Source organism: Pelodiscus sinensis, chromosome 9, assembly GCF_052426305.1.
Source record: "Pelodiscus sinensis isolate ZL-2025 chromosome 9, ASM5242630v1, whole genome shotgun sequence".
Taxonomy (NCBI): domain Eukaryota; kingdom Metazoa; phylum Chordata; order Testudines; family Trionychidae; genus Pelodiscus; species Pelodiscus sinensis.
In genome coordinates, this window is record NC_143060.1 from 31,926,959 (window position 1) to 31,944,070 (window position 17,112).

Below are 17,112 nucleotides of genomic sequence, written 5' to 3' on the forward strand. Positions count from 1 at the left end.
AAAGAATACCCGTAGGTCAGTGCTTCAGTAGAGTACCTTTAAAAAGGGATTAATTCATTATGGAACCACTATATCAAACCTGAAAGATAAACTAGGCAGAAATTAAGTGGGTTTTCCTTAAAAAGTTCTCTCGTGTGTGATACCTGTGATGGAAGCTTCCATTCACAGAACGTATATGATTTATTTACCAATAAGCAATGTAATGAAATGCCCAACTGAATACACTATATGCCTATCATACACTGATGATCTGAAGTATAATGAAGTAAACCCATTACCAGAAGACAAAGGAAATGACAACTACAAATTGCTTTTGTTTTCTATAAGATCAGTTAAGTAACTGTAGTGATATGAATGGTTTAACAGTTTTAAAATCAATATAACCCACAACATGAAGACATTGATTATTTTGCATTTTTGTGCAGCTCTGCATAATACATACATTTATTTCAAGCAACTTATGAATCATATTTTGTGCCAAACAGGAATTACAATCTCATTTCAATACACCGCTTTAAATACATGACCTGAAACACTCCTTTCCAAGAACTGCAATATTCAACATTCTACTTAAAAACAAGCGTGCTTAATTCTTTTTAAATATGTTCCTTCATATAAATATTTAAGAACCAGATGGTCAGTTTCATGCTGGATCTAAACAAGGTGCTGAGCAACCACAGCTCCCACAGATAGTGTTCCTCAGGTTCAGGCCAGAGAAGGTAGAATGCAGAGTGAGAACAGTCATCAATTCTTCATTATTCTAGTCCAAATAGAGGTAGCTTTTGACCTTCCATCATGGTCAGCCTGCTGACACCAGCCATTAGCAGCTTCTCTCAGCTCCCTTCCCCCTACACAACTACCTAATTAAATTGGGTCAAAATGTTTATAAGGAATTGCCTCCAAATGAAAAGTCCTCTTGAAATTTTTTTTTGGGGGGGGAGGGATGGGGAGAGGAGAGGGAGGTTGTTTTTTCACAGCAGTTTGTATCTTCTGAACATTCTTGAGCAGTGAATTCTGGCAGCAGATTGTCAATTAATAAGTATCAAGTTGTCATCACTGACTCGTCTGTAAAAAGGAGGCAGGGAGAAAAGTTTTTATTCTTAAAATCTGTACTTAACGACAACATAAAATCATTGATTTATTTAACCACGCTGAATTTGCCATATATCTTTTAGATCGTTTAGTAGGATCTACCTATACTCCCTGCTTTTATTACACTCAGAAAAAGGAAACATTTTATTTATGGATTGACCTTTTGAAAGAAAACCTACTATGTTAAGTAATCATAAAATCAAATAGATTCCTATAATTTCCCATGCTCACCAGTCATCTCTGATCAGACCAAAGTCAAAGCAACTTATTTTTTCATCTAACTGCCAGATGAATGTTCAGGAATACAGAAAGAGCTAAGAATGACTAAGCTGTACAACAGATGCACCAGTCAGAACTTGTTGTACCATTTAGGGTTCCCCTGGCTGACATGCTCAGCTAAAGACATGCGGAGGCATGTCGTTGAAAATATGCCATTCACTGGGCAGCAGCACAGCAAGCCTGCCCATCCTGGTAAATGCAGCAACACGCCTTGCTCCCTAACTCTGGGGCAGGCGATAATCGTCTCCCTTGTTCCCGGTTGAGTTTCGTAATTTCCTACCTCAGTGCCCAGCTCCAACTAGTTTCTGATAGCCAATAGAAAACAAGTGCATTGGAAATGCTTAGAAGCCAAAGAATCTAAGTCCACAAGCCCAAAAGAAGCCCCAAATTCCAGCCCAGCTGCAGATCCCCTGCTGTGAAGCTGAACTTGTTTCCTTATCTCAGTGAAAAAGAAAAGAAACTCTCAGTCAGAAAGACGAGGTTTGAAGCTGCACTTAATTTCACCACACCTCCTACCTTTGAAGTGTCCACAGCAACTACCTGGAGATTTAGTCCTTTTATTTCTCCTCCATCCCCTCCCCCACAGGCAACAGTTTCTCTCAACTAAAAAGACACTTCAGTCTCAGCCAGGGTCACATCAAAAGCAGGGAGCTGTGATTCATAAAAACTTTACTGTACAAGATCCATTTGTACAGATAATTTAGAACACAGGATTTGCCACACTAGTTCAAGTCAGCTGACTATCTAGTTCTGCTACACTCCTCATATGACATCACTCCCCATCTGCTTCCAACCCTGTGGGGCATAAATCTCAATCCAATTACCACCAGGGCTTTGATACAGCTGCCAATACCAGCAGGCAGCAATCCACAGCCATCTACCTATCATGTCAGTAGGGATTAATAGGTGGAAGAGAGTGCTGTACCACAGGATGAATAAAGAGAAAGACATGACAGCCTGCTGCTGATCCCTGAAACTCAAGGGCTACGTCTACACTGGCCCCTTTTCCGGAAGGGGCATGTTAATTTCACCTATCGTAGTAGGGAAATCCGCGGGGGATTTAAATATTCCCCCGCGGCATTTAAATAAAAATGTCCGCCGCTTTTTTCCGGCTTTTAAAAAAGCCGGAAAAGAGCGTCTACACTGGCCCCGATCCTCCGGAAAAAGCACCCTTTTCCGGAGGCTCCTACTTCAAAGTAGGAATAAGAGCCTCCGGAAAAGGGCGCTTTTTCCGGAGGATCAGGGCCAGTGTAGATGCTCTTTTCCGGCTTTTTTTCAAAGCCGGAAAAAAGCGGCGGACATTTTTATTTAAATGCCGCGGGGGAATATTTAAATCCCCCGCGGATTTCCCTACTACGATAGGTGAAATTAACATGCCCCTTCCGGAAAAGGGGCCAGTGTAGACGAGCCCCAGAGGTATCTGAAACAGATTAAATGACTTCCTGTCCCATCCCCATGGTCCCATCATAGGCCCTGTTCATAAATGGACCCATCCCTATGGTTCCAATATAGGTCCTGTTCAGATAGCTTAGAGGAGGTGAACAAGGTTCTTAGGGAAATGCTCACATTACAACTAGAGGGGAGATTGATGGGAATAGTTTGCCAGACAAATACCCGGGTTTAGGATGAGGAATGGGTCACTTAAAGTGAAAGAACAAGTTCTCTCTTGCTCCTTTCTACTGCCAACTGGTCTCTTACCTGAAAATCAAGATGATCTTGGAGCCTCATTTTGCCCTTAACATGATTTCCGGTGCTCAGAGCTTCTCTGACCTGATCAGCTCAACTCACTCTCAGAAATATTAATGATGCTTCAGAGCTCTCTTATATAGTATTTTTCTTTCATATGTTAGATATCAAAGGGCTTTACAAAATTAAACTCCTAATGATCTGTCCCTGTCCTTTCCCCTTAAATTAGTTATTTGCTAATGCTAAAAACAAGAGTCTGAACATGCTATACAGTAATTACTCATTTAACACGTGCCCACTTAACACATTTTCGCAATAGCACGATTTTTTTTTAGGGAACGTTTTTCAACCACAACTGTCCCCGAAATAATACGAAAATAATCAAGCGGCAGACTACTTGGCGTGGCAGTATAAGTTGGTGAAAACAGTGGTAATACGCACGAGCGAATGAATACACGTGGTCACAGCGCACCTCCGCTCACTCACGTGTTTATCTTTGTTTTAACAAACCGTGGCGACTTGTGTTGCTAGATATCTAAAGCTGTCATTGACAACCCAGCACCAACAAAAAATGGTCTTTGCCCCCACCACCTGAAACACAACCCCCATCTTTTCCATTATTTTTAATGGGAAAATTGACCCTGCATAGCATATTTTCACTTAGCACAAACATTTTCAGAAACGCATCTATAGTGTTAAATGAGGAATTACTGTAGTTAGATTTTTGGGTGTGCCTACCATAGTGAAACCCATACTTTCCAGACAGACAGCTAACCTCATGGGCACTTATGAGAATTACATAGCTCTTGGAATCACACTGCCATACTGACCTTCTACAACAGCAGATGAAAGGCATGGAAGCCTGTGGTTCTTTGCTATAGTCTGTGCTACTGCATTCTTTAAGGAATTCATGAAGATCTGTTACTGGGAAGCCATTTTGCTGGTATTTCTGAAAAACAGGACACTTCATTTACAGTGCTTGAGAAACCATTCCTCGTGTCTTTGCTCTCTATCTGCCTCCATTCCACACTGCTATCCCACACTCTTATCAGCTCTCACATCTAGATTAATCAAACTGACACTTCTGTAGCAAACAAAGCATGGCTAGGAGAGTGTGGTTGTGGGAACAGAGGAGCTAAATATGTACATACTGAAAAAGGAAGAGACACTGTTCAAGTTATTCTTTTTCGCACCTTACTTGCTAAACCAACTAAGTTCCTTCCTGCATGGCTTTATTTAACAGTTTGTATGTTGATGTTTTTTCTCCCCCAGTCACAAACAAGTTTAGCAGTTTATAGATGAAGTTCTCCATTAAATTAAAAATCCCAAGCTCCAAAGACCAATAGTTTTGAAGCAGAGATACAGAGCAGTCACTTAGAAATTGTCAAATTTTCATTTAGCGGAAGTGCTATATAAATAAATAAAGCCCTCTGCAGATATAAAGCGGATATCCTCAAATTTGCAGGATTCTAGATATAAAAGTTTGTGTCTGCATCTAGATCTGCAGAAAATGAGCTGTCGATATCCACATCTGTAGATTTGCAGGGTTCTCTATATAAAACAGTCAGTCAACCTTCTCTTCTCTAGGAATTTTGCAAAAGTTTTGTGGCCTGTGTTATAGAGGAGATCAGAATAGATTATCACAATGGTCTCTTCTGGTCTTGGAATCTTTGAATATGGAGCTGCTTTTCCTTTAAACCACTGGATACACAGGAGATCATTAGGGCAGGGGAGAAAGAAAAAACAAGTGACCCCATCTCACTTTACATAATCAACAAAATTACTGCAATTCTCTACAAAATCTTCACAAAAACAGAATCCTTGATTAGCTGGGATGCTTGTGGTCCACATATTGCCACTAACAATTTATGACTAAGCTACACATGTCCTTTTGTTTTAGTGTCATGTAAACACAATAGCAAATGGCCAGTTGCTGGACATAGCTTTCTTACTATGCACTTTAACCACATGGACTTAAGTATGTAGGAATACATGTAACTAGCACCGTAAAGAAGATACTGATAGAGGGCAAGAATGCAGAGATTTGGAGAAAGATATTTTTAATTCCACCCCATCTTTTACCAGAACTAAATAGAATGATTCTAGCTAGTAGTTCATTAGTACAGACTTCATGGATCTCTTTCATACTAGGTTCCTGTACTAATAACTGAGCTAGTAATTTCTGCGAAGCATAGGGAGCAGAGATACTTGAATCTGTACTGCTAAGCAATTTCAACTGAATGAGTTACCCCCTTGTCTCTTTCTCCCCCAACCAGCGTTAACAGTCATCTTTCAAAAATCACTCTCCTGGCCTCAGCAAGACTTTTTGATGCTACAAGAACACTCTTGCATGCTAAGAAAGAATTCTCTAGCAGTAAGAGACTGGCATTCAACTATTTTAAGCTTATTACCTTCCTTCCCACTCAAGTCACTCTTCTAATGCAGGTGTACAACAGTCAGAAGAATAGCATGGAAAAAATATGGAGGGAAGAGGTGTGACACCTTTCAAAACCAATGCAGGATTGGAAATCACTTCAGGGTGTTTCTCTCTTCCATTTTCCCCAGACCTTAAGCTAAAAGGTTTGAATAGCTTTATCATACATCATAAGCAGTCAAAATCTCAAGAGAGCTTCCATTTGTCCAGCTTTGGGGTTTAACTAACATAAAAGAATGCTAAATAACTGATTAGAAGAAAAATACTACAGACAAAATGCATTTACCTTTATGGTGTCATAAGAGTCTGTAATGAGTGCAATAAAAAGGCTGAGGATCATGTATATAAATAGGCTAATGAAGGAATATAGATACAGTCGACTGAACAGCCACACCAAGATGCTCTTCTGTTGGATTTGAGCAAATGTCGCAAACATGTCATCACCATTTACCAAAGAAAACAGACATTCAGCAACTGTGTTCAGATCTTCAAACTAGACAATATTGAAACAAACTGACATTAGAACCAAAATCATATACAGTCAGGTTAAAGGAAATTAAAAAAAAAAAAAAGACATTTTCATTAACCATTTTCTCACAAATGTTTTATCCACAGCCACTACTCCTTTCTTACCCCCTTGCCTCCAAAACACACACACAAACCAAGATGTCTCTCTCTAACTCTTTTGAGTATTTTATACATTTAAGACTAGCATGATCATTTGGCTTGGAACACAAAGCTTGTTCTTTTTCCTCACTGTTTTGCATTGACACCTTTCCTACCATTGATGCCAAGGAGTGAAAACATTAACAAACTACTACTACTACTACTACTACTACTACTGTTTAACCCTTTCATTAGAGGGTCTCAAATTGCATTATGCATACAGGAAAATATCCCCCATATAAAGAAAATTAAATTAAGGCAGAGTGATATTATGTGAAAGAGCTGGAAACAGATTTCAGATATTCTGATCTCTAGTCTCTTTTTACTCTTTTGATAAAATATTATAAAATCCCTTTCCAGCAGTACACTGGTAAAGAGCATCTTAATTTTTTTCTGCACTTGGAAGAAATAGAGCACAAGTGGATCCACTACAGTTCCTCTATCCTTTCTGTGGCAAAATTATAAACTATGTTTCTAATTAACAAAATGCTGATATTTGAAGGCATCTTTTCCAGCTATATTTTCCCATTCCATTATTTGGAAAAGGGATTGGGGGGGGGGGTGTTATTTTGCAAACTGTCAGGTACATTTGAACCCAAGTTGAAAAGTCAGTGATAAAAAGTCTCCTAAATCCCAATCTAGAAGCAAGAGAAATAGTGGTGGAAAATTTAAAAGATTTTATTCAGTGGGTTGGATGCAAACAGCCCTCCACAGCAATAGCTACAGACCAAAGACCAGTGTGAGCAGGATCAAGCTCTGCTGGGCAATTTCCTATTTTACCTTTTTATTTTGCCTTAACCAACTCTACCTACTCTCAAAACAAAATTTTACATTTTCTGAGTCCAAAAAGGAATGCTGGATGGTCCAGAAGCCCAAAATAAATAGCACTTATGTCAGGCAGTCAGAGCAGCTGGCAGATGCCATGTGAAACATCCTCAAAGACAACCAAATGATACATATGGGCAATTCCCACTTAAATGACCCATGAGGAATATTTGAAAGAACCAGGCATGTTTAGCATAAAGAAGGCTGAAGGCAACATAACTGTCTTCAAATATGTAAAACATTGGTATACAATAAGCAATTGTTCTCCAGGTCCAACGCAGGTAGGACAGGAAATAATCTGGTTAGTTTGCCGCAAGAGATATTTAGGTTGAATTGTAGGAAAATTCTAACTATGAAGGATAGTTGAGCACTTGAACCAGTTATCTAAGGAAGTTGTGAAATCCCTGTCACTGGAGGTTTTTAAGAAGAGGTTAGACAAACATGTGCCAGGAGATGTCAATATATATCTGGTCCTGCCTCAGCACAGTGCTGACAGGGGAAGTTCCTATTGAGGTCCCTTCCAGTCCTATATTTCTAGGATTATATATGCTGTGAAGTGTGGGTAAGAAGAAGACAGACAAATCTGCTCTAAGGACTATCAGGAAAGAGTGATTTTAGAAGACAGTGAGCGGTTCAATGTGCTGCCATTTAGAGAGCCACATTCAGCTCTCATGCTTCTGGTCTGACGAGGCAGCTCAAAAGAGCCAACCAGTGGAAGAAACAAGCAAGGCTTCACCCTTCTCGCTGTTACTCCTTGGAGCTATCACAAAATGGGAAAAGCAGAATCCATCTCTTCTCTGCTGAAGAGAGATTGTTTACTACATGAGGCCTGAGAGAGGGTTTGTGGAAATATTAGGGTAACTTTGGGATTTTTAAATTTTAATGAAAAAGTTAAGAGGAAATCTGAGAGGTACTTTTCCCCACTCAATTCTAAATGGCAATGGCTGTAGCTGGTACAGTAGATGATAGCCGATTCAAGATGACTTGTGGGAGGACCACCCTGTTTCTTAATTCTTTACTATTTATCATCCCCTTACTTTGAACAATCTTCTGCTACTCACTCCTTCACATGAGGTTATGCTTGCCTGCCTGCTCTACCTTTGCACTACACTTCAGGAAACAGCAAGTTTCACTGACAAGCAGGGAGAGCTGCTTTTGGGAGTGTCAAGCTGGTGGGATATCAAATTAGTACCACCCCTACACAGTATTGAGATTTTGTGCACAAAGCATTCAATGACCCTCTCGGTTGATCAGTATGTAGGAGAATCAAAAATCATTCCTATTTTGGGCTGCAATTTGGGGCATTCAGAAGAGAATGGGAGTAATCACCTTTCAATTCTGTACTGCAAATGAGCATGCAATGGGTCAGCTGCCACCAAACGCTTGGGAAAGCAAGTGACTATAACAGGCTGTTCTATGTAGTACACTATTGCCATCTAGTGAGGTATGGGGCAAGTTGCTAGTATCTTAAATGAGCTGAGCTGTAACATTTAATGACAAGAAAATCATACAAGAAGGAAAGTTTTGACAATGCAAATAGTCAAGCAGCTCATTGACTATTCTTTTCTTTACTCAGATTGTTAAATGCTTGCTACTTGATGGTCTGGGTAAAAGTGATATTTATCATGTGTCTGCTAAAAAGAACAGATCACCTATGGTAGAAAGTGAGGGATGTGTAGGGTACTGTGGGATTGCTGCAGAAGCTTTTAGGAATTATTTAGTCAGTTAAAATGAATTTGGGAGTGAAGAATAAATTAATGCAACATTTTTATGTTTGAGAAATCAAAGTTAAATGTTTATGTTGCAGCATTAATTTGGTTACAGTGCACATACTCCTAGTCAAGAATTAAAACCAGTATATACATTTCCTATTACTAATGAGCTTTAATAAATACGCAGATTCTAAAATATTCATTACACCAAGTCTGACTTCTCTAAATTTGAACTGGCTTTTGCCTGTGTGAAGGACTTTATAAAACATGCTCAAGCCTTTAGCTTCACATTTGAGTCATGAAGACACAAAATTTGGTTTGGAATACAAGACAAATATTTTGCATTTGCATTGAAAAAAGAAAAAAAATGAAATGACATTGCTTAAACTTTCCAAGTCACCCTGTATTTGGGCCAAGATCAACTGTGCCAAGTTTCACCCAGAGGAGAAGATTTGGAGAGAACAATGAGTAATGTAAAACTCTGTTGAGGCAGCATAGGGGTGATAAATACAAGTCCTCAGGCTATGTTAGAGCATCCACCATTGACAGCAGAGGTGGAGTAATACCAGCTCTCGACCACCAGTGGGGGAATTTCTTAAAACCCTAGTGTTGTGTTCACAAAGACAGTGATAGTTTAGCATATAGAACTTAAAGCTATTGTTACAGCTTCATCATGAAGGCCGAGTTATGTTTTCAACTGAATATCCTCCCCCAAATTATAGAACTTCCCCTGAGTATGAAATAATTATATACAGACATTTAGAAGAGCTTAAACAGGAGAAAATACCTACATACCTTTTCATGATAAGGCCCTAGTACAATCCAGCCACAGAATGTGTAGCCAAGATAGATCATCCCAGCACAACAACAAAATCTTAGAACTTTGGGCAATGATGCTTGCATTGTTAAAATGAGCACCTGCAAAAGGTCAGAACAGAGAAGGAGGAGAAAGAAGAGGATAATACACACGTTAAAGAAACTGGACGAAAAACAGAACTAAAATAAGTTGCAACTACTGAATATTTGATTCTAGGCTTACGTTGTATGTCTGGAAATAGCCTAAGTATCTGATGACTCCAACCCACACAAATAGAGTTGATGTTCCAAGTAATATGCTGCAAACATCATAACTTGTGAGGTTCTGAGGAAAAAAAAAAAAAAAGGCAGGAGAGTTAAGTAATTTTTGTTGATAGGTCCCTTAGGCTACCTCCAGACTGCATCCCTCCGCCAACAAAGGGATGCAAATCAAGCACTTTGGAAGTGCAAACGACCCCGGGATTTAAATATCCCGGGCTTCATTTGCATACTCACGTTCGGGCGCTGTGCTGATCACGTGCCCTTTCGAAAGTGAAAAAATGAGGAGTACAGGATCTGCTGAAGAAGTTCCCCGCTGTCAGTAGAGCTGTGGCTAGATTTTACTTTCACTTTCGGAAGGGCGCGTGATCAGCACAGCACCCAAACCTGAGTATGCAAATGAAGCCTGGGATATTTAAATCCCGGGCTCATTTGCACTTTTGAAGTGCCTAATCTAGATCCCTTTGTCAGCAGCGGGGTGTAGTTTAGACACACCCTTAGTTTTAAACTAGGCAGGTAGACGAGGGTACAAATTTTTAGGTCATATTTTAAAGTGTCAGTGGCCTCAGATGAATTCTAGTGCCTAATGGTCATAGTCACATTACACCAAGTTAATATGGTTGCTCAGGAGAGGTACCTTATACAGAAAGACAGTGGCCTTGTGGCTATCGGCAAAGGTGCACTATGATATAAAGAAGTTTGCAAGAAGCCTGTAAGCACTGTGTACATTTCACCTTGGTTACAACAGACAGTTTTGAAATTAAGTTAAAAAAAAAAAATCACATGGCAAACTAATTTTCATTCACTATTTAAGCAATGGTTCATAATGAACAACAAGAGCCTTAGTCTGTCATGAATTCTTCCAGCTACACTAATCTGTAGCCTGTTGCTGGCATAGTCAACTGCCATAGGCTCTGTCCACACACTTGGTTAATATGGTTTACAACCACAACTAGCAGATCATTTCCCCTTTTGAAGCCTAGGCTGACACAGTAATAGCAAGTTTGTAACACTTATTCTACTGTATTTGCAATTCCCTTTTAGGTTGGGACACACACCCCCTCCCACAACCAGTTAAAACAGTATGAATTTTGAGCAGTGAACCTATTTTTTTAAATCCCAGGCCTGTGAAATAGACCATGAATTTAGTCAGGCCCTAGATGCTGCTCATGTGTCTTCTTTTTTGGCTGTTGAGTACCATAATTATGGCCATAATAGTGGTTTGGTACTCAAGACGAAAACATGAATTCCAAGAATGAAGGGGCAGCAGACCCTCAGGAGTTTGACCGAACTGAGCTGGTCTCACTGGACAGAGAAAATCCATATTTCAGTGCTAAAAGGCACCAAAAAAGACAGTATGGGCAGAGTGCAATCTACCACCAAAAGAGAAGAGACCAAATCAAATCATTATGACAAAACAATTAACTGATCACAACTTCAGTTTTCCAAGCATAACTAAAAGTTCTTAAATACAGTGAAAAATATATTAAGATGCATTAACTCTCACCTTGGCTTTTATTTCCATTTTCATTATAGAGCCGATAATTGTCATCACATCACTGATAATCACCAGGACATACCATCCATTTATAAACTCCAGACGATCAGCATGACAGACACGGCGTTTGTACTTTTCCAGGAAGAAATTCACAAATCTCTGTAGTAAACATTTAAAGATTTGGTTACAGAATGTACTTTTCTCCAGAAAAAGGGAAGCACATAAAGATGCTGCAGTTCTTAAATACTGCTCAAGTACAGCAGTTGAGTTGCATCTGTTGGAAGAATACACCCTAGCAAATACCGTAGAAATAACGTGTGGGACATTCATATCAAACTCTGAAAAAGCGTGATCGCAATCCTTACTTCATTATCACCTACTTCACTTTCTGCCTCTCAGTCCATAGACTCTCTCCTGTACTCTGCTGATGGGTCAGCACTGTTTTCTCAGTTTCTCAAGGCCTAAAAAACTGTTTGCTGAGCTACGCCTGATTAACTTACTGATCGTTACAAAGACAGCATGCTGATTAAGATAACCAGATATCATGAGTCCTGTGCTCTCTTCTCCCATCCCCTGTGTACAGACTTAACAGATTTCCTGATGTATGGAGCGTATTAGGCTATGTCTACACTGGCATGATCTTGCGCAAGAACTCTTTTGCAGAAGAGTTCTTGTGCAAAAATTCTTCCAGAAGAGAGTGTCTACACTGGCATGTACGTTTGCACAACAGATGTGCTTTTGCACAAGAGCATCCATGCCACTGTAGACGCTCTCTTGCACAAGAAAGCTCTGATGGCCATTTTAACCATAGGGCTTACTTGCGCAAGAAATTCATGTTGCCTGTCTACACTGGCCTCTTGCGCAAGAACAGTTGCGCAAGAGGGCTTATTCCTGAGCGGGAGCATCAGAGTTCTTGCGCAAGAAGCACTGATGTAATACATTAGAATGTCAGTGTACTTGTGCAAGAATTCGCGGCCAGTGTAGACAGGCAGCAAGTTTTTGTGCAAAAGCGCTTGCTTTTGCACAAGATCGCACCAATGTAGACACAGCCCATGTGTTCTTCACATGTGTATCAAGGGACAATGGGATGACAACATGACACAGAGGCCCTCTATGCTCAGGAATTTACTCAGGGAACATTTAAATATCTGGCTGTTTCAGACTTACAGGGAAAAAAGTTAGTCCTATTTGAATTCTGAAGGTGTTCGGTTTGCATAATTCAAACAAATAAGGATTTGAAGATGTGAGGTGAAATTCAGCACTAATTAAGTCAATGGCAAACTGCATTAACTTCAGAGGGGCCAGAACCAACCTATGCATCTGAAATGAACTTATTAGTATTACAATAGCATGCAAATACTCCAGTCAAGACTGAGAACTTCATTGTGTATTGTATAAGCATACAATAAACTTAGACTCTCTTAAATATCAGGTTGACTATAATATGAGTCCAATATACTACTCTTAGAGAGATTTTCCTACAATAGATTCACTACTTGACTATCAAAAATGCTTAGTGGAACTAAAAATATGGAAAGTGAATGGAAACATAACTAGAGAGAAAAGGCAGACAATGTTATACTTACTTTTTGCAATTTTAAAGCAAGAATAATGGATCTTGTGCAAAGTATAAGGGAAGCGAAGCAACTTACGATGACAAATCCATCAAAAACCAAAATATATTGAGTGTTTTTCTGAACTACTAAAAAGAAGTATAATAAGGAACAGTTAGATCTCCACATATTTCTTCGGGCAGAGAATTACTTTCATAAAGCATTTAAAAACTAACTATAAAATACAAGCTCTCTGAAAGTTTATGACGACAAATTTTGCAACGTTTGGTGTACTGCCATCTCTTTACAGAAATAAGCTACATAAAAACACAATACAGGAGTATATTAAAAGCCTCCTGTATGTTCATCTGTAATTCAAATCACTAGTATTTTACATGCAGAGGGCTTGCAGGACCACGCCCCAAAAATGAAATGAATAACTCATGAACAAATAATCCGGTGGCATCTTAGAGACTAACAAAAATATATACATCATCATGAATTCTCGTGGGCAAAACCCACTTATTCAGATGAACTTGAGTGAAGAAGTGGATTTTGCCCACAAGAAAGTTCATGGTTTATTTATATTTATAAATAATATCTTAATTATGTACAGACCAAATTCTGTTCATACACCAAAGTAATCTCGTTACTTTATTGACTTTACTGAAGTCGCATAAGCAAGGGCAGAATTAGGACCACCGATACGGTTTACCAAAAGGCTTAAAAGCCTCCATTTCACCAGTTGCAACTGAGAGCTGCTGTAACAGTAGTGCTGAGGGCATAGTATTCCACACACAGCACTAGGAGTACATGACAACCATTATCTGATCCAAGGGAATATGCAGCTCTTTCAACTTGGTTCTTTACAGATTAGCAAAGGTGTTAGCAAAGGAGGGACTGATTTTCAGCTTCTGTACACACGTAGAATTAAAAATAGATTTTGTTTAAAAAAAAACAAAAAAACATGTATTCTGATAGATCAATGATCTTAAACAACTTTATTTTTTAAACAAAAGTTCAGAGCAAGACAAGTCAGCCATTTATAATGTCTGAGTACTTTAAGTCAGTGGTTTTTGATCAACTACAGTAAAACTCCATTAGTCCGGCATCCAATGCTCCGGGACCCCTGATGGTCCGGCACCATCAGGAACCCGGAAGTGCTGGGGCAGCTAGACAGGCTTCCCCCATTCAGCTGCTGCTGAAACTGACCAGCAGCTGAATCGGGGAAGCCGGGAGCAGAGCTGCTGGGGTGCTACCGGGTTGGTCTTGTAGCGCCGCCCCTCGGTGCTGTGGGACCAACCCGGCAACACCCCAGCTGCTCTTGGGGACCCCTGGGGCAGAGCAGCTGGAGTGCTGCCGGGTTGGTCCCGCAGCGCCAAGGGATGGTGCTGCGGGACCAACCCGGCAGGACCCCAGCTGCTCTGCCCCAGGGGTCCCCGATTCAGCCACTGCTGAAACTGACCAGCAGTGTCAGTTTCACCAGCAGGCTGAATCCAGACACCTGGGGCAGAGCAGCTGGAGTGCTGCCAGGTTGGTCCCGCAGCACCAAAGGACGGTGCTGCGGAACCAACCCGGCAGGACCCCAGCTTCTCTGCCCCAGGGGTCCCCAAGTCAGCCGCTGCTGAAACAGATCAGCGGCTGATTCCAGGAAGCCCCGGGCAGAGCAGCTCTGCCCCGGACTTCCTGGAATCAGCCGCTGATCTGTTTCAGCAGCGGCTGAATCGGGGACCCCTGGGGCAGAGCAGCTGGGGTCCTGCCGGGTTGGTCCCGCAGCACCGTCCTTTGGTGCTGCGGGACCAACCCGGCAGCACTCCAGCTGCTCTGCCCCAGGCGTCCCCAAGGGCAGCTGGGGTGCTGCCGGGTTGGTCCCGCGGCCCTGAGGGGCAGTGCTACGGGACCAACCGGGCAGTACCCTAGCTCCTCTGTCCCAGGCGTCCCCAAGGGCAGCTGGAGTGCTGCTGGGTTGGTGCTGTAGCGCCGCCCCTCGGCGCTGCGGGACCAACCCGGTAGCACCCCAGCTCCTCTATTGCAGGCATTCCCGATTCAGCTGCTGCAGAGCCAGACTATCGTAAGGGGGGGGCTATGAGGGACCTGGGGTGGCATCCCCTCCCACCCCACTCCAGACCCCTCATAGCTCCCCCTTCTGATAGTCCGGCATATCTGATAATCCGGCACCCCCTGGGTCCTAAAGGCGCCGGATTATCGGAAGTGTACTGTACTTAGTATGTAGATATAGTACAAAACGTGACCAACTGTGACATCATTGTAAGAAGTGACTACTTACACACATCACAAACCCTTATTTAGATTAAAATAGAACAGTACACAAATATAGCAAAGATTTGGCTAGGAGAACACAACACATTGTTCCTTATCCAGAATCTCTTGTAAGATTCCCACAAAGTTCTATCAACTATACCACAGCCCTTTGTAGTATTCGTGGGGGGGCCATGTTTATTAATTCTGTCATAATGAAGGTGGAGCTTTGTTGTCTCATCCCAAAGTGATCAGGTTAAGGCTTAATGATAGACATAGGGTAGAATGGGAACAAGCAGGGAACACTCACTGCTCCTGATAAAGTCTTCAAAGACATAAAGGCTTCAATCAGTCAAAGAGGAATTATTCTGAAGTATAGGCATAAAGGTGTTCTAGGTTTTTTGAATGTGAGTATTTATTACTGGTTGAAAGACTGGGCTAGATTTTTAATTTAATGTATTATGCTCATTCAGAGCAATAAAAGGGTCAAAACCTATTAAAAATAAATTTCCCCTTCCAGGCAGACTTGTTAAATCCATCACTATGTACTTTAGCAAGGGATATGTATGTAATCTTGATACTTTTATAGAAGGGAGTTAAGCATTCCTGTTTCTTCATTAGAAGACAGCAATGATTTGTATAGCCATTAATAAAAACACAGAAGTTGCAAGTTTCAGTATCCATTAGAAACAATAAACATCTGTGCCTTCTTCCTCAACTCTTTTCAACCCTCCAAGTTAGGAAGTTGATGTGCTTCAGAAAAATATGAAACAAAAGCAGACTCTCTAGATCTTGCATGATGAATAGTCACAGAGAGGTAGCCGTGTTAGTCTGATCTTGGTAAAACAAAAAAAAAAAAAAGCAGTCATGTAGCACTTTAAAGACTAATAAGATCACCTAGTGAACTATCTTGTGAGTCTTTAAAGTACTACATGACTGCTTTTTTTGTTTCTCTAGATCTTGAGATCTGAAGACAGAGAGGTTTACTGACAGTTTGAAAATACGTATGTTGCTACATACAAGACTTCCTGATCCCACTATGACAGACTGCTTGTAAGCGGTCACCAACATGTCTGTTATTGTCAAAGCAGCAACAGAAGATGGCATAACTCCTTTCATGAAAAGTGTCTGGATGTGTCTCAAGATCATTACACCAGCAAGCAGGGCCAATTGCTTATTGCATCATGTGAACACAGCTGAACAATACTACGTGGATTCATAACAGTTAACCTGCAGGCCCCAGCCACTTATCCCATGTAGTGAAATGGCAAAAATAACTGATGGAGTCAAAATCTTATATAATGCCCTCGGTTCATCGACCAAGAGCTTAGAAATATCCAAGACAGAATCATGTACTTATTTAAATGTCAAGTAAAGACAGCATTTCCAAATCTAGTTCTGATAAGTAACAGTCAGCATAGATTTGTCAAGAACAAATCACATCAATCGAATAGCTTTCTTCAACAGGGTAACAAGCCCTGCTGATAGGAGGGAATGGATAGATGTGATATATCTTGACTTTAATAAAGCTTTTGACATTGCCTCATATGACCTTCTAAAAAGCATCCTAAGGAAATACAATCTAGATGGAGTGAATACAGTAAAATTCCTTTTATCCAGCACTTCACCATCCACCAATTTCAAACAACTGGCATGTCTGATCTGCACAGAAAGTCTGGTTTTTTAGTGTGGAGGGTACAAGTCTGGAGCATAGGAAGGGCTGTGGGGCATGTTCTTGGAGGGAGTTTGAGTCTGGAAGGGGGCCTGGAGCAAGGTGAGGCATTCACTTCCAGCACTCCCTGGAAGTGACTGCCCCATCCCTGCTGCTGCTAGCAGAAGCACAGCCAGGCAGCTCTGCAGGCACACTGCCTCCATCCCTCCTCCCCCAAGCACTGACTCTGCACTCCCAGCTCACTGAGTACTGCAAAAAGGGATCTGGGCTCTCAGGCTACATCTACACTGGCATGATTTTCCGGAAATGCTTTTAACGGAAAAGTTTTCTGTTAAAAGCATTTTTGGAAAAGCGCGTCTAGA

The 17,112-nt window shown here is 41.0% G+C and overlaps 1 protein-coding gene across 3 annotated transcripts in view; it reads right to left on the reverse strand.

Moving 5' to 3' along the window:
- Window positions 1–404: 404 nt before the first annotated feature.
- Window positions 405–17,112, reverse strand: part of MCOLN2 (mucolipin TRP cation channel 2) — a 35,868-nt gene continuing 19,160 nt past the window's right edge. For 2 of the 3 annotated variants that reach the window (XM_075936369.2, XM_006120274.5), the window contains exons 8-14: window positions 12,853–12,968; window positions 11,276–11,425; window positions 9,734–9,835; window positions 9,490–9,612; window positions 5,778–5,984; window positions 3,888–4,006; window positions 405–1,065 (exon numbers count right to left, since the gene is read on the reverse strand). In XM_075936369.2, the coding sequence (XP_075792484.2) occupies window positions 1,029–1,065; window positions 3,888–4,006; window positions 5,778–5,984; window positions 9,490–9,612; window positions 9,734–9,835; window positions 11,276–11,425; window positions 12,853–12,968 (854 nt within the window). In that variant the 3' untranslated portion in view covers window positions 405–1,028. The remainder of the gene's footprint in view (window positions 1,066–3,887; window positions 4,007–5,777; window positions 5,985–9,489; window positions 9,613–9,733; window positions 9,836–11,275; window positions 11,426–12,852; window positions 12,969–17,112) is intronic. The other variant, XM_075936370.2, reaches the window with a different exon arrangement.